This window comes from Pyrgilauda ruficollis, unplaced genomic scaffold, assembly GCF_017590135.1.
Source record: "Pyrgilauda ruficollis isolate IOZ18807 unplaced genomic scaffold, ASM1759013v1 scaffold36, whole genome shotgun sequence".
Classification (NCBI taxonomy): Eukaryota; Metazoa; Chordata; class Aves; order Passeriformes; family Passeridae; genus Pyrgilauda; species Pyrgilauda ruficollis.
The window spans coordinates 5,565,617-5,583,936 of NW_024525045.1; the positions used below are offsets into that span (position 1 = coordinate 5,565,617).

The 18,320-nt window shown below is 45.3% G+C and overlaps 1 protein-coding gene across 1 annotated transcript in view; it reads right to left on the minus strand.

Moving 5' to 3' along the window:
* The window catches only part of SGPP2 (sphingosine-1-phosphate phosphatase 2), a 31,429-nt gene extending 15,093 nt beyond the window's left edge, over positions 1 to 16,336 (minus strand). The window contains exons 1-2 of the mRNA XM_041475762.1: positions 16,106 to 16,336; positions 2,094 to 2,252 (exon numbers count right to left, since the gene is read on the minus strand). Of these exons, the coding sequence (XP_041331696.1) occupies positions 2,094 to 2,252; positions 16,106 to 16,336 (390 nt within the window). The remainder of the gene's footprint in view (positions 1 to 2,093; positions 2,253 to 16,105) is intronic.
* Positions 16,337 to 18,320: the final 1,984 nt, after the last annotated feature.

Here is an 18,320-nt window from a genome sequence, read left to right on the forward strand (position 1 = left end):
TGCCTTTCCCTTAGGGCTCTCCCTTTGATACCAGCCCCTTTCCCCAGATGGATAGGAGCCATCTCCAGAACATGCCTGGGTCCTGCAATTATCCCTTCATGTTCTTCCCAGCCCTCCACTCACAGCTGTTGTCTGAGACTGTCAGGCTGCCTGGATTTGTACTGTCATCTAACACAGTTTTTCTTAGCCACACATCATCATCATGCATTCAGAAGCATTTCTTCAAAAGTCCATCACAAAAACCTCCAATTTAGTTAAAAGCACAGCTCTGTCCCACTGACACCGTGGTGTTTCCCTTGCAGCTGAGACAAATGTCACATCCATGACCAAGGCATCTGAGGCCAGGCTGGACAGGGCTTGGAGCAATCTGGTCTAGTGCAAGGTGTCCCTGCCCACAGCAGTGGGGATGGAAGCAGGTGAGTTTAAGGTCCCTTCCAACACAAGCCATTCTATGATTTTATGACTGTTAGACAGACCAGCACCAGCACTGGGAGTGCCACTCCCTGCTCTCCAGCAGAGACTCTCCCAGCTGAGCATGCCACAGCATTAACCCATGGCCTGCACAGACATTTTTAGCCATTTCACAGTTACATATAATTAATGTTTTAAAAATGCAGATTGTTTCAAGCCCATGTATTTAAAACAATTTCCCCTTTTCAGTATAAAGTGCAGCTCCACAACTCAGTAAGTGAAAAATAATATTAATTATCATAATATCAGATGCTTGAATACTCTAAGTCAGACTAGATCTGGCCAATACTCAGATGAACTCCTTGCAAGGAAAAGACAAGGCAAATCTACAGAAATGAATGTAAAGAACTCCAAAGACTCATTTTTTGAGCTATATGCAAACCCAGAAGGCAGTGACTCCAATTTTCATCTTCTGTGGCACATTTCCAGAAGCTGTAGGTGTACTCTTGGCCAGAACCCAGCTCTAGTTATACTGTGTCCACCTACTTCTAAATTTCATCTGCAAGTTATTTTTCATGTTCTCTTTATAAAATGTATTGACTAAGGTTATTGGCACAGAGCAACTGATGTCTTCTGTCCAAGACCAGGTGTATTTGAAGGGTATGACTCAATTCAAGTTGTTTTTATTATTTCTTTGGTCAAAAGACAAAATTATTATTAACCAGAATTGACTGGATCACTGAGAAGCTTCACTATAAACAGATAAACTTGGATGTAATATTTAAGTTTTTACCAAGATTCAGTTTCTTAAATCAGTGTAGATTGATAGTAAAACCTTCAGGCTCTACCACCTAGCAGAGGTGCTCCCCACCTTCCTTCTCTGTTCTAAAATGGTTTTATTTGGGCAGCAATATCTGATCAATAGCAAGATGAGCAATGGCAGTGACAACACAGCTGGTCCTGGCCTGAAGTGCCTGGTTATCTCCTGTTTTTTCAGTGCTACAATGGAAATGCATTATTCTGGATACCCCAAATCCATGCTGAAGCAATGCTGAAGTCAGTTAATTTGTGAATGCTGTCTATTAATGAAAATCAATGCTTTCAAGTCTTAGCCTTCAACAGACAATCTGATTTTCCCCCCTCAAGTGACTGCAAAAACACCCTGTTTATTCCCCTGCAGCCTGCATATCCCTTTACTATCAGGTTTATGGTAACTTCAACCAAGCCAGAACCATATGAAATTACAGAGAAGAAATAAGAGAAAGATTTCCTAAAGTGATGAAAAACAATCGCTGAAATAGTATGATGCACTGGGAAGTGTTTTCCCAACTATTCTGTGCAAACTATACCAAAAGCAGCTCAGTCACCTGAAATACTATGATGCACTGGGAAGGAGGTGTTTTCCCAACTATTCTGTGCAAACTATACCAAAAGCAGCTCAGTCAGTGATTGTGCTGAAAAAAAAAAAGTCAGTCCAAGATGTGGCTGAGATGAAGAAACCCTGAGTCAGATGATGCCTCTTGCCTCCTCTCTCAGTATTGCAATGCCTTTTCTTCCTAAACACGAGCTGCATGTGAATAGTGTTGGTGCTTCTTTGGTTTGGAGGGATTTTGTTCATGTTCTTAAATATTAAATGCTATGGGTACAGAATTAAAGTTTAAATTAATCATAGAAATACTTACAGACCAAACAATTATCATTCTTCTAGACACAGAGTGATCTATATTCCAGTAGGTAAATGGAAGGAAAGTGATATAAAAAATCTCTTCACCCAAAGCAGCTGAAAACTTGAACAAGTAGTAGTAGAAGTAGTTCTTCACAATATACTTCTGTGTGCAACCCTGGAAATGAGAGAATTTTATCATTTTAGTGAAGGAGAAAAATATACAGACACTTAAAATATTATAACTGCTACAGCTCCCAGTCCTTAAACCGAAAAGTTTGTTATAAGAAGTGTCAAGAAATGAAGTTCAGCTTTTGTACTAGAATGAAGATTGTAGTGATAGCACAGCTACATTTCCTGCAGAGCAGAAATCCATTCAGACTGAGGTAGAAGTCACGTGGACAAAGACTTCCAAGAGATGGGATCAGCCTTTCCTCCAGGGTAATCAGGTGTATTTCATAAAAGGTATTGACATGCTAAGTTTGAAATTTCTACATCAGTAAACAAAGCCACCACTGCTTTGACTGGAAATGCATTTTGAGGTGAAAAACTAAGCTGCAATTACCATACTACTTAATTTAAAATTTGCCTCATTAATGGTCTCTGAAATTTGCTGTCAGGTGCTGCTGACAACAGCCCTCAACACTGAGTTTTTCCAGGTGCCTGCAGCCCTGTGCTGGGGGATCTCACAGGATCACCCCACCCTGAGGTGCCACAGCTGGAAGATTGAGCTCCTGCGTGGGACTGGGCTCAGCAAGCACAGCTGCACGAGCACAGCCAGGGGAACACAAAGCTCTGAGTGGGCAGAGAAAAGAGCTGCACCTGTCACCACCAGATTTTCACTCCAACATTTTAAGTAACAACCACAAGGTTTTCTTTTTGAGCATTACCAGTAGATACTTTGCAAACAGCAACACTTTAACATTTCATTTATTCATTTTATTTAGCATGAAATTTCATTTGGTGTCTGGATTTGGTAGCTAGATTATTTCATTAGATGTACCCCACCTAACACGTTTCTCTCTTCCAAAAGGTGACACCCAGCCCTCCAGAGCTGGGAAGCCACACAACAGCACACATTGCTTAGGCCATGACTTTGGCCACTGGTTGAATGTGTCTAGAAAAGGTTTGCTGCTGCTGCTGCTGCCATTTGGGACTAGGACACCACAAAGAAGCCTCACACTGTTAGCAGGAGCAACAGGCAAGTGAATCACATTTTGTAGGTACACCTGTCACTTCAGGAAATGAGGAGATAGACAGACAGACAAATAGGACTTTTGATTCAGGGGAGGAGCTAAGGAACCAATCTAGTCTCACTCCATCTTCTCCAAAAAATTAAAAATATGTACATTGGCTATGTAAATACAAGATGAAAGAATTTCCTAAAGGTGAGAACTGGGAAGGGGCCATGAAGGTCTCAGCACAGACACACTAAGTTAAAATACAGCTTTGATATAAACTTGTAAAACTCTCAGAACAGGAAAACTGTTATGCTTGAGCTGGCTGTGTAACTAGTCTACTAAAGAGAAACTCTCACCCTACAGGCTAGTGAGAATACATAAAAATTGGCTAAGGAGTCTGGACATGCACTTGTGACTCACTGCAAAAGCCATTAGAAGTTCCAGTCTCTTCATCTGCTTTTAATGCAGAGATGAAGCAAACTGCATGGAGATGACAAAAGCAAGATGGAAAGAACTTACATCCATTCAACTATCATAAAAAACCCCACAACTTGAATTCATTTTTGCACCAATGAACAGAAAAGATGAGTCAACATTTTTGGAAAAGCCAGGGTCAGAGGAGTATTCCCCCATCTCTCAGTCACAGAGGTCACAGATGAGTTACTGGCATCCCTTTAGGATAACAGTTCTATGCTGTGTCTGGCTGTGTGACAGAGCAATCACTCCGAGTGTCTCACATCTCTTCTGCCACTTAGAAAACACCCCCAGTGCAATTAGCAGCTCCAATGCTTCTGTCTGAGATCCTGAAACTGTGTTTGGTGACACTTAGCATGGCCCCACAGAAAGCCCTCTTCTGGCACCACTAACTCCTCACTTAAGTGTTCATCTCCAAGGTATTGGGAATTATGTGCTTGTGTGCTTTGGCTCAGAGAGGATCAGACACATCCCTAAGGTAATGCTTTTGTACTTGTAATCTCATGGGATGAGGGATAAAACCTTCTAATTCCAGTTACAGTTAAGTGGGGGAAAGTATGATTTATCAGGTTCTAAAAGAAATGTGGAGCTAAAAAAAATATTTCCAGGTCCATGTCATTTCACGTGATTCCATTCCAATTCTTAAACCTTTCTCTTTTTTTCTTCCATTCCTTTTCTATCAGAAATCCCCCCCCCCACCACACACATTTGGTTGGATTTTTAGCACTTTGTTTTTTTAAACTCTACACCAGCAGTTGTGCACAGCCAGTGTGGGGCAGGGGACAAACAGAGCCTGTCTGTGACATGATGCCAGCAGCCACGTGTCAGGCACGCAGAGTGCCACAGAGTTGCTCCACTTGATGCTTGGTAGTGCATGCTAATAAAATGATGTTTGCACTTGTTGTGATCCCAAAGCACTGTAAGCCTCCTCCATGCACCTTCAGACTGCAGTTAGCTCACATTTACTATCTACACCCACTATTTCTGCAGAAAGCAGTGCTTTGTGAAGTGCACTCCCTTTTTATTCTCATTCTAACCCCAGTGCAGAAAAATCCATTTGTATTAACATCTTCTAACATACCCAGAAATTTATTCAATCTCTAAATTTAAGTAACTCCTATCTTTAGACTTGGTTATTCTTAATGTACTGCAGTGACCTGATGCCTTCCACAATGCCTGAAGGCCTTTCAGCAAATCATTCTTCCATCCATCTCCATTGCTATTCAGTCTGGATCAGAGAGGTTTTAACGGGCAGCAATTAAGGCTGTAGATAAAGTCAGAATTTTTAGAGCATTTCCAAAGCAAGATGTAATAAGCTTCAACATGCACAGACACAGAAACAGATAATTTCTTAAAAATTGCCCTTCTCACCAACTGTAGAATGTCTGTTTTGAAACACCTCAAGTGCTCAGACTACAAAAAACTCTCCCAGGGATGTATCAGTCTCCATAAATAAACTACCCAGCTCTTGGCACAGAAATGGCTCTTGCAGGTCATCCCACTTTTGCAGTCTCTGCACAGGGGTGGGTCACCCATCCAACCTCCCTGCAGCATGGGAGCATCCCCAAAACATTCCCACAAGGCCAGCAGAGCAGGGCAAACCAACACCCTGGTGGCTCTGGGGATACAGTAACACACAATGACACAGCATAGGAGGAATCCATCATTTTAGAATTTATGTATGTATGTAGTGTTTAGCCTTCAAAGCTGAAGCAGAGGAACAGCAGCTGAGCCACTAACATAACAGATTAAAAAATGTATTTTTAGGGGGGAAAAAAGAAGTAATTGTGCAAAGATACTATTCCTTGCAATTCCTCTGGGAGATTTCTTGTCAGAGAGCAAAAGAGGCTCCAGCTTTTCCTGCCCTGTCTCTAGAGACAAGCTGTGCAGCATCAGACTTCTAAGGCTCAGAGTCTGACCCAGAGATCCCATTAACCAACACTCTGTTCTCAGCTCTCAATTACTTCAGATCTTTCAGACGATGTACATGTTTAATTGAAGTTCTTGAAGTCCCTTACTCCCCTTCCAACAGAATTGCCTTGCAAAAGATTAGGAGTTTCCCTCCCAAAGTCCCTAATTAACACATTACATACTTTTCACTTTAAGGGTTTTTAATGCAGTAAAAGAAAAGGTTCTAAATTTAGAGAAACCACCAAAAATCAGGCACAGAAGAAAAAAATAAAATATTCCAGTCTAGATGTTGCTGTACACAAAGACAATGTAAATCAGACAAATCAGCCCCTCAGGGCTGTACTGTTTAGAGTAAAACCAGTGGGAAAAAGTCTTCTGTACTGGAGTAGTCTGCAAAAGCAGTCAGTTTTACATCACTTTATGTTTGTTAACTGTACCAAGTTAAAAAAAAGGAACCTATCAAGTCACAACAACAACAAAAAATTAGATATTGGTAATTAGAATTTGGAAAATAAGAAAAAGCAAAACCCATGATTATCAAAAGCTTCAGCTCCTGCATCCAACTACACAGCTGCACGTCAAACACATGGAGTTTGCTGAAGATCCAACAAGCAGCCAGTGGCACTCCAGCAGCTGTGCATTCCCCTTCCCTGGGAGCACCAGCACTGCAACCCATTGCTCCATGAGGAGGGAAGGGGTGGCCAGGAACAGGGGCTGTGCCCCAGTGGGAGATCCTGGTGTGGCCATGAGCCCTCGCTGGGTGCCCAGCACCCCAGGCAGGATGGGGGGAGCCAGCAAAGGAGCGGTACAGTCATGGGAGGAGCTGCAGGGATGTCAGGAGACAGCAGGGGCAGGACAACGGCACACAGAGCCCACAAAGTACACACACGGAGCCCCAGGGCATCAAAACCACGCCAAACTCATACATATGTGCAGCTTCCCACTCTGTTTAAATGCTTTAAAACAAGGAATTAATTTTTTAGTCTTTGCAGAACATGAAGCAAAGATAGCTGTCCAGGTTTTGCCAGTTTCAATAGCTGTCCAGGTTTACAGAGTGTTGTTGGAGGGACACCTAGAGCCAACCAAAACCTCAGAAATGTGGAGATGGAGACAAACAGAAATCACAAGAAAATCCTCCTTAAATGTCATAAAATCTTGTCCAGGTCTGCTGCTGGCAGCAAGTCCTTGTTGACCAGCACACAGAGGACACATCCAGCTCCCAGCTGTTGTGCAAGCAGACAGCAGCAGGCACTCCTGGACTAATGAGCAGGGATGTGGCCTGGAACCATCAGCTGATGCAGAAGCAAGACTATCATTGCATGAGACCTAACAATGCTCAGCCTTCAAGCCAGAGAGTCACAGCACTTTCAGTGGTCTCAGGTAAAGAACCAGTGGGCAGCCTAAAAATCAGGCAGAATGCTGGTAGTATTTCAGCAATTTCTTAACTCATTCCAAAAGGCATTAGATAAAATCCTCAGCCAGGTACAATAGCAGAGCAGTGCTACACAGCCAACAGCACCAGGGATGGCTGGAAGCAGTCAGGGTGAAAGGGGCTGTGTTTTGCCAGATCAAAGGCTGAGACAACCCAGCCTTTGCATCTGTGGGAAAGATGCCCACCAACACTGCCCCCTGGGCACAGTGCCCATCCAGCCACCACACCTTACATCAGTATGTGTTCATCCAAAGTCTCCCTTCAGCCTGTAGAGGATGGTCAGCTGAGACAGATGCACACATCTGCACATCAAGCAGCGCACTGAAGCTGGAATGGGTCCAGAACACAGTTAAGACACTTCAGTTTATGTATGAAGATTTCATTTTTTAATCTTCATATTGTTTTCCTTTCACTCTGCTTAATAGTTGGGAGATGACTGAATTCCAGGTTTTATTTTTGTATCTTGCTCTAGAAGTAACATGATTAGCCTCCTTCCTTCTGCTGAAGGAACACATATAGAAGTAACAGAACCTGCCAAGTCATTTAAATATAAAGTGGAATAACATAAGAGTAGCGTTGACAGAACATCTGTTTAGGCAATTAATAGGAAGAATCAAGGAAGGAAAAATTGATTATGTTGTCTTCCTTAAAGAAAGCTGTCTTAAAGAAACCAAAGTAAGTCTTTCAGATAGAAAGGGGAGTGGCTGCTAAGGAGGCTGAGATTGCTTGTGGAGGACCATGCCTGCAGTCGCTGGCAAGGACAGCCTCACATTTCCTGGCAGACAGCCTAAACCAAGGCTGGTCCAGCTTGTCCACCAAGGATGGATGGCTTACACTCCCAGCACTCTGGTGGAAGTTTGTCTAACCTGCCCTTACTGAACCAGTGGAAACTCCACTGCTTGCTCCAGGCCATCTCCAAGAGCTTTGCTCTCCTGCCACCTAGCCTGAAACTCTTGCTGAAATTGAAACCTATGGCTATTTTCTTATCTGCTGCAGACAAGAGACAAATTGCTTCTTTCCTGTGAAGGCTGTCACAGGAGAAGGTTGTTATAAGCATTCAAAAATGACATAACTCTTTCAGTCCCTAAACACCTGGTAATTCTTACAGAGGTACTGAGCATTTTCCAGACAGAGCACCTAACATGCCTGTCTTGAATTACAGAGCCCAAAGATCAGATGTGCCACTTCAGCAATGCTGAAGGAACAGTCCTGCACAATGTCATTCATTTTGTGGGCAGTTTTCAGAGGTTTGTAACTATTGAACCATGTCAAACCTGTGATTTCAAACAACTTTTTTCCTCTGTGAAATCCCTACCACATCTATTGCTCCATTCTACAGTTGAGTCTACACCTGCTTCTTCAATGAGTATCTGCACCTGTTGAACAGAAGTCAATTTTCAACCATACCTTCAGCTTGACAAGACTTCATCTTCCAGCCTATCTGCACCTTCTTCTAAATTCATCTCACCGGCATCATGCCTCTCACACCTACATTTCCAGCTGGTGATTTCCGCATGGCTATGAAACCTCTTCTGAAGAGACTCTCATCACTTTCCATCAAAAGTTGTCTATCATGGCATTCAAACTCAGGCCATTTAACTTCCTGTATTCCTTTCTTAGCAGAGGCCTGGAGAGTTGACATCCATGATTCAGAGAATCACAGAATAGTTAGGGTTGGAAGGGGACCTTTAAAGATCATCTAGTCAAACCTCAAACCTACTGGCTCATATACTTGGGAGCTTTTGCTTGTTGCTGTTAAAAAGGCAAGGTGGTCTGACCTTCCTCCACACAGTGGTGTCATGGGATCAGAATTATGTTTCACCCCTTTTCCTGCAGTTTAATTTTGAGGAACTCCAAGAGGTCTACCTTCCACCATGATCTTCAGACTTTTGAGCAGACACCTGAAGGCACCTGTCCAGCATGGAGGGTAACATCTCTGCATTTATTTCCTTGCCCACTCTTTATAGATCACTCTCGTGGTGATTCCAGTTGCTGGAGAACTCCCCAGAAGCCCAGCTCTGACAGTTTTGTTATGAATCACTGATGTGTATCTGCAGCATTTTTCTGCCAAGAAAGCTGCACAACAGTAGCACAAATAGGGCTGTGCACTTCTCCTCCTGGATGAGCTCACCTCCTTCATCCCCGAGCCCTGCTTTGCCAGGCAGAGGTTGGGCTCTTTCAGCTGCCCTGACAGATGTGATGGGTGAGCTTCTCATGCACTTCAGCATCCTCCCACACTCCAGGAAGAACTGGCCAATTTGTGCAATGTGGAAACAACAGGGTAAGAGAGGCAGGGGAAGGGCAGAAGGAAAAGGAATCCTTCTTCCCAGTTTTACAGTGGAAGAACAGGTTTATTTAATTGCATTTTAATTTACGAGAATTAGGCTGCAATTTTGTGGGGTGCAACACAGAGCCTGCACCTGGAAATGTCTGAGGAAGGTGATTTAAGGATTAGGTAGCATCAGTGTCTGTGGACAGAGGGAGGAAAAGGCAAGTTAAGAGGAAGCAAATTTTAGGCAGCTCAGAAAGTTGGGGATTCCAGCTTCAAAACAGATATCAGATTCCTCTGAAACTTACTGTACTTCATATTTCCAAAGGTACAGTGTTACTAAAACTGGTTTTGGGTAGAAGGATGTGCCACAAAACAGCAGTTTTCCAGCAGCACAACATTAGATGGTCACCGTGCCCACACACCCACCCATCTCCCTCAAGCACCACCTCCTGTTAGTTTTGACTTTCTGCCAAAACCAAATGAGTCAGAGCATTACTAGGGCCTGCTAGGCTGCTGGATACCCAAGGTGCTCTGCAGAGATACTGAGGAGGAGGAATGGGAAGCCTGTTACTCACTTTTGCCCCAGCACACCAGGTCTGAGAAGATCCTCTAGAGAAGCTTAACTTAACCTAACGTAATCCAACCCAAGAGAAGATTGCAGGAATGTCCAACGACCACGGAGAGCCAGGACTTCACTGTTAGATTTCTTTGCAGAGCAAAAAGCTTTTTCTCACATTCAGATTTTATTTTAGAAATCAACTTTAGCCTGGAAGTCTGACACCACACATTAATCACTTTTTTCTACGCAGCAGCATCGTGAATCCAGTCAGCTAATTTTGCTCAAAGATTAGTTCCATGGCAGAGGTCTATTCTGAGAGGCACAGAGCAGCGTTCTGAGAGGAACAAACAGAGTAACACCATATCATTTTCAGACAACTAAACTGTTTGTTTTAATCTCTTACAATCAGGCACCAGCACAGGGTGAAGTGACATTTTTGCCAGCAGACAGTTCCAGGGTTTGAGTCAAAAAGCAGTTTCCCAAGGCAATGCTGAGTAGAGCTTTGGGTTAAGTACCATGCCATGTATACAGGTGCCTTGTCCCTGTGCTCCCAAAAGGCACAGAGCCCTGTAAGGAGGAAGGGATGTGTTCAAATTGCAGCTGTGGCTGTGGAGAGGCACATGGGAGGACAGCTCAGCAGCCAGCCCGCCCCTGGGAGGAGAGCTGCAGATAAGATGTTCTTAATTCGCTTGCTGCCTCATTATTAGCTGCATTTAGTGCAGGCCATGCTGATGTCAGCTCTCTTTCTGATGGAGAAACACACAAGGAGACCAACCCGATGTTGCCAAGTGCTTTTTCAAGGCCTGGCTCTCGTACCCCCCTGAATGAGCCACGCTGTGCCTGCAGCCCCCTTGGCACTCCTGCAGCCACCAGAGCTTGGCACCACACTGGTGGCACTTTTTGGCAGGTGCTTGCAAGCTTTAGTACTTCAGTCAGTCCCAGTTCAAAACTCACCCTGGCACCTCACACCTGCAGGTGACACGGCTGTCAGCTGCCCTTCCAAAAGGACTCCCTTCTCATCCTTGGACCTTCCTTTCAGTCTTTTGCTTGCTCTGCCCTTTGCTGCCTGCCACAGCTCCTGGTGGGTGGGCTGTACGTTTGTCAGGGAACAGGTTCCTCACTGCTAATGCCTCTGGGCCCTTTCCACTGCAAGCATCCAGGCTTTGCTCCTGTGGCACAACTGAGGTGCCTGACACCGACTCCTCCTGTGAAATAAAGTACCTCAACACTCTCACTTGGCAAAGGCAAATGGCAATGGGAACTACATTGCACTACACCTCCTAAACTGGTTGACTTAAGGAAGCAGTCACAATTCCATCCAGTGGAGCAAGCTGCCAAGGGGATAAAAATTACCTGACCTGGGCTGATAGTGACCACTTCCTGTGTGCCAGAACCCACAGGCTCAGGGAACCCTATTAACAAGGGTTTGCAACTGCCAGCTGTCTTCAAAAGGAAGGATTAAACATATTTTTTATTTTTATATCTAGTAATAAATATTCCAAAATTTAGTAATAAAATAAATAAATCAGCAATTCAATTTAGGTCCGTATTAAAGCATTCACACTCCTCTACATCTAGACCAGTAGCAGTTTATCTTGGGAAAGTAAGTTAGAGGTGCTAACCAAACTGGACTGATATGAAACCCTTTAAAGCAGGGAAGTGAACAGACATTTTAAATAAAAAAATTCATGGTTTAGACAACACTACCTGTACCTTCTAGACCTCAGATTTACTTGCTATAGCAGTCATTAGTCACCTTCCACTGCCCAGATGACCCATACACATTCCCTGCAGAGCATAAAAATGAGATAAATTGAAAAAACTGGCTATCCAAAGGGATTTTCCAGAACACGTTTTCTCTGGCTTCTTGTTTGTTAAATCTACTCCTGTTCTCCAGAGACCCAAAAGAGAAAAACAACAGCAGATTAGCTTTTATTATTCTAGTTGATATCTGAAGTAATGGCCCAAGACAGCCAGCAGAATTATAAAGCAGTGAGTGGCTCACCTCCAAGCACTGGAATTAATCCTAGGATCCTGACAGCTCCTCATTATGAGGTCCAGTGGCCTCCAAAAAGATGACTCAGGTTGTGAGCCAGGAAGCACTGAGTCGTGAAGCACATCATCATCAGTGTAAGGACCTGGGCTGCCAGCACAGCCCCTCGTGTGCCCCTGTGCCAGCACCCACTCTCTCAGCAGCAGGCACCACACACATATCTATTGCAATCAGCAAAGCTTCACAAACTTCTGCTAGCTTCAGGTGATTCTGCAGCAGGATCCTGAAGAGGAGATGGTAACAAACAGCACACACCTGTCTTTGCAGCCTGTTCTCCAGAGGGGATGCAAGGGTGCTCCCTGAGGAGAGGCAAGCCCAGTGCTAACAGATTCTCCCAGGGTTGCCACACACTGCGTGAATCTTGGATGTGATTCTGCTGTCATCTTCCAAAGGACAGCACTCAGGGCTGGCCAAAACCCTCCAATGAAACCATCTCATTCATATAGATGAACACTGTCCCTCACTGGCTGCTAGAACCTCAAACCAAGAGCTGGACACCTGCAGGATGGTCGAGCTCCCTCGGCAGCCACGGCAGGAAGGGGAGATCTGAACACGGAGCGATGCTGGGGAATGTGAGCCTTGTGCTCGCCCATTGAAACCAGAAACTGCATCTCATATTTCCCCAGCTGCAGCTCCACACTGAGGAGCTTCCAAAAGTTCAGCTGTATTCTCAGGGGCACAAAGTGTTAGCACTTGAGCCTGTTCTCCTAGCAGTGCTCGTGGGCTTTTTTCACAAGGGTTTGCTTCTCCTGCTGAACCTACCTCAGCTACCGCCCACTTACTGCTGCATGGAAAGGGAAACTACATGACACAAGGTAAACCGGCAAAACCATTTTAAAAGAAAAAGCACTACTCTGAGGCAGATGCAAAAATCTATTGCAAGGGACCACCACAGAAGAGAGACCTTGACTCAGGCTCCATAGCAAGCATGCTTCAAATTACCAACCATCCCATCACAGCAAAAACAGTGTTTTCATCTATATCTTGCAAGTAATTGACCACATTTTTGAAGATATCTGAGATGGATGTGCAGTTTGTACCTACCTTCTCTGTTTCTGTTACCATCACCTGGCTGTTATCCTGGGTATTACCCTCCTCACCTGCAGCATGACCAGAACCATACAATCACTAAACAGCATCAGGCAGTTTATAAGCATTGTGCCAGCTCAGAGCAGTTCTGACAGTTAAGGAATAACTACAGTGTAAACATGAACTGTACTCTCTCAAAGGCAGGAAGACAGATCTTGAGATGATAAAGCATCTGGGAGAGGAAGAGTGGAGAAAGACAAACAAATCTCTACAAAGAACTTTGAATAGAAGGCTGTTGGGTTTTTTTGTACCCTCTCATTCAGGCTATCAGTTTCAGGAGCAAAAGTCCACCAGGAGATTAGAGATAAGCAAAGCTCCACTTTTTAAATATATGTAGCCTTTGGCCACTCACAGAACACCAGCTTCAGGTAGTATATTTGTGTTTTTAAGAGCACAGCTCGAGGATTTCCTACAAAGCGTCAGGAAAAGATACCTTTTGCCTGTTCCAGAAATAAATTTATTGTGAAGCAAACTAATACTAGAAAGCAGTACAGAAAAGAAACTAGTATTAGCCCTAGACAGGAAATTACAAGAAGTTGCCCTCTTATCTTCTGTAGTAATAAACCCAGACAGGTTCTCCACTAAAAGCCCATAGACTCAGTATCTAGTCCAAGCCAGGATGTAAACCCAGTCAATGTGTTGGACTGGCACCATTCTCTATCACCCACAGACACCAGAGTTTGCATTTGAGGTACTAAAAAGTGATTCTAAATGATCTGGTAACCAAGAAACATCAAGAACATGGGCTAGGTGACTGATTCAATATTTAAGAATTGCACACAGCCACAGCTATCACATCTAAGCATTTCACTCCTTGTCTAATCTCATGGCAACTCCTGTGGGGCAGGCAGGACTGATTTACAAAGATTCAGAAACACAGCCACTCATGCTGCTGCTGGCCACTGTAATCAGGCCTTGTGGCTTTTTTTTTAAACACACACTTCATGCCTTATGTGTAACCTTATGTTCAGGTTACACATAAACAAAGATGATGATGAATCGCGAGCAGCACTCCTGGCACAAATGTATGCAGTAATTAAAAGCCTCCTCCTTCCAGAGGAAGGGCTGTTCTGTCTTTTTACCCCTTTGAGATATCCTCTCTCCTCTCCATGCATATGGCACCTTCCCTACCAGGTGTGTCCATCCCCTCCCAAACTGCCACCAGCCCTCAGCTGCCTCTGCCCAGAGTGTCTCCAGCTGGGCCACCCTGGCACAGGATCCAGCCCACGGCAGATGTGGGGGCCTGAGAGCTGGCACTGAAGGAAGGGGGGATGTCCTGGAGACTTGGAGCTGTGGCAGTCTCATCATCCAGTAAGCCATTCACATCTTCTTCACTGCATGCAAAATGCTCTGGTTTTACAGATATAACCTAGTAGTTGTCCAAAAGCTTACATAGGAGAACCCAAGAATCTTTAGGACAGTTGTGACAGTAAAGACAAAGCAGTGTGGAAGTTACTTCCTTGTAGAAATCAACTGTCCTGATGACGAGGACTTTGAAACTCCCAAGTTTCAGGAAAGGATGGATGACCACAGAGCCACACAAGGCTCCAGGAGGAAGATGCAGGAGCAGCACTTTAGCACCTTTCTGCAAACACCTGCAGCTAGTAGCAGGAAAATGCCACTATCCATAGAGAACTAATGGCCAAGGAATTTGCTATGTAAATGAGATTCCTAAACCTGTTTACTTGCAGATACATCAGGGTAATCCCAGGTCATTTAGCAACAAAGCAGGGGGTCTGAGCCTTAGTCTAAGGGAGATCCAAATTCACTTTTCACATTTCTTATCAGGTTGCAGAAGGTGTTCCTTGTAAAAACAGACTTTTCATTTTCATTTGATAAAAAAGGAACAGAGAGAGCCTGTCTTTATAATTCTAGCACTTCACTGAAAACTGTTCCATCTATTACTCCCATCTCCATATTGGGGGTGTTTGAACCCAACTTCCATGTTTCAGAAGTGAGTGTTATAATTCTGTGGAAACAAACCCTTCTGCTTCTATCTCCATGTTTCACAAAGTCTCACCCAGAACACATTCACCCTTCACACCAAGGTAATTGTGCCTTTCTTAATGAAACCCAAAACAATTGCTCAAGGTGAACAGCTGCATTCATGGAGCATTAACTTGCACAGGATTTTAGTATCAACACAGCTACATGAACTATGTCACTGTTCAAAAGAAGCAGTGACAATAAACCTTTTAGTGAATTATCTGCATAGTTTACCCAAAATAGAGCTTACTGTAGTTCGGAAGTGAACAGACTAAACTACATCTAAAAGAGAAAGAGTCAAGCAGCAGCTAAGGAAGAAGTGTAGATGCTTAAAATGGGATTCTGAGCACTGGATGTGGAGCAGGGAAGAGTAAAGTAGCATGGAAGGGAAGGAGTGGTAGAGTTGTGACAGTCGTGGCTGGTCCATGTTTATGTTGCAGGTAGAATTTGAAAGCCCATTATCACACCTGCTTTCCAAAAGGCACCACAAAGCGATCTGCTAATGAATTCAAGTCATTACAGTAAGAGAAAAAGCACGTCGTCCGACCTGTACACATGGGTTGCATCATACCTTTCCCTGTTCCCTTCTGATACACAGGGAATTACAGACTGTGCCGGGAAACACCGCGACCTGCCTGGCCGGCGGGAAGCGCTGCCTGTCTCCATGGGCACTTGGGCTGCAGGCAGCATCGCTGAGCCGCTCGGAGCGGCCGCGGCGGGCCCGGCTGCGGGCACAGCTCAGCACCGCGGCAGGTGCGCCCGCACGGAGACAGAGCCGCGAGCAACAGAGCTGCTCCTTCCCAGGAGCAGCTCGCACCGACCGCCCCATCCCGGGGGCGTCAGCGATGGGGAAGCGCTGAGAGCCCAAAGACGCCTTCCCAGCGGGGCCGGGATGCAGCCGGTCTGCGGCAGCGCACAGCGCTCCCCACTCGCCGCCCCAACCCTTCTTCCCTCCTCCCATCCCGCAGGCGGCGGGATGCGGCGGGATGCGGGGAGACCCTCCCGGGGCGTCCCTGCGCGCACAGTGCCGGGGACGGCTCTGCTGAGTCACGGCCGGGGCCCCCCCGCACTCACCTGCGGGCCGCGGCCGCTCCGCACTCCGCTCCGCACCCCGCCGGGGGCAGCGCGGCCGGAGCCGGCCGGGCAGCGCGGCGCGCCCGCTCCATTGCAGGCGCCGCGCTCCCGGGGCTCCTCCGCGGGGTCGCCGCTGCCGCCGCCCTCCTCGCCAGCGGGGAAGAGCCCGCAGGAGCGCTGGAAGCGCGCCACGGGCTGGGAGCTGCGCAGGGTGCCCAGCAGGCGGGCCATGCTGCCGCCAGCTCCGCACAGCGCGGCCCCCGATGTCCCGCCCCTCCCGCACAGGTGCTCTGCCCCGCCGGGAGCGCCCCTTGCCGGCCGGGCCCTGCGCTTCCCCTCACCGGCTCCCAAACCCGCGGTTCCTCCGGCGAGGCCAGGGCAGTCAGCGTGTTCCTTTTCCCAGTGTTTTTCCTGCCATGGTGTTCTTCCTGCTGTCTTCTTAACGTGGAGATAGAACGCCCTAAATCGCACCAAGATCTTTGGGAAAAACACTTAGGTGTGGGTGCCATGCTACATGGGCTCATCTTCTGTCAATTCATCTCATGGTGTAAAATACACCCTGAGTTGTCCCTGTTTTCATTTTGTCTGGTTTTGGAATCAGCTTTTATTTCTTTTCCCAAATATTTGCACACCTACATTGTATACATCGCATGCACACATACACCTATAAAGATACATTTCTAAATATTTTCTTCCTTAAATACAGCTATGGAGTTTCCTACAGAAAAAAAAAGAAATCCCTTGGAAGATGCCCCTTAAGTTCTGGGGCTGCAAACCTTGCCACAGGCGATCCCTGCTGATTCATATTTTTGAAACATTTAGCATCTTAGTTCCATCAATGCTATTTTTTTTTCTTTTTAGCCCATTTCTATTTCCAGAATTATATTTTATACAAGGACTTCACAATCATCATTTGCTCAACATACACTCGTTTAAAGTTTGTTGCTTTTTTTTCATTCTCGAATACCCCAAATTATACAAGATTGCATCAAGGCTTTTTTTCCAGAGCACTTGGAAACCAAAGCCACGTTCCTTTGCTTTTTTAGCGAGTCAGTGTGTCCCTGTGCCACAGGCTGGGCTGCCTGTAGGAGATGCTCACCCAGGCCCCATGAGTGCCACTGCTCTCAGGATGGCAGAGTCATCTCATCACCCAGCCTGGGCTGGGGCCAGCCCAGCCCACGGCCATGGGCCACACGGCCTCTGTGAGGATCCCCAGGATCTCTTCATCACCCCATCCACAATCCAGGGCAGACTCCATAGATCTCATCTGATTTTTGGTGTGATTCATTTACTTTTATCTTCTCCAAACGCACTCTTCTATCAGTAGAGGTTTGCCCAGCCGTCATGCTTTCCTCACTGCTGGTGTGTGCACACTCAGCCCTGGCCATGATGACAGGGCTCCCCTCTCAGCAGAACCAGCTCAGAGGGACTGAGGAGGGAGGCAGCCTCTGCAGGTTATGTGTTTGTACTCTTTTACTTGGGGGAATTATTCATTGTTTGCATCTGGGTTTGTTTTTTAATAGCTGTAACATTTACTAGGTGTGCTCATAAGTACCTGGGCAATATTTGTCTTATTTTTCCTGTTTCTTGGATATGTGAAAAATGCACAGAAATTTGTAACATGTTAATTTGAAGAGTAAAATTACAGCCCTGCTGGTGCAGCTGGGAGCCTTGCCACTGATGCCAGTGGGATAGGATCTCATCCAGGGACACAGTGGAAAGCAGGAAAGCAGGAATGAAAGTGCATAGCTGGGGCCAGCACCTGGTGGGTATTTTAAAACATCTCTTTGTCAACAACAAGTCAATATTTATCTGATCTGCCTACATAGCTATGTCATTATAATAATTCCCAGGTATTAAAATAGAACTCAGCATTCACAGCCAGCTTCTCCCTAATTTCTCTTCAGGTGCATATGTAGGTTAGTGGGAATGGGTCTCAGCGAGGATGTCATCATCCAGCTGATGAGAATTCAGGTTTTATAAATCAAACTCACTCTAAACTTAATAGAGAGAAAAAATAAGGGGGAAATTTCTACTTATTGTTAATTTTAATATGCCAGTGGCATCAGTGGCACTGCAAAAGACTAGATGATCAGGATTCTCAGAGTGTTTAAAAGAACTAATTTATAAACTGTCCAGTATAAAAAAAAAAAAACAAAAAAAAACCAAAAACAAAAACAAAAACAAAAAAAACCAAACCAAACCAAACAAAAAA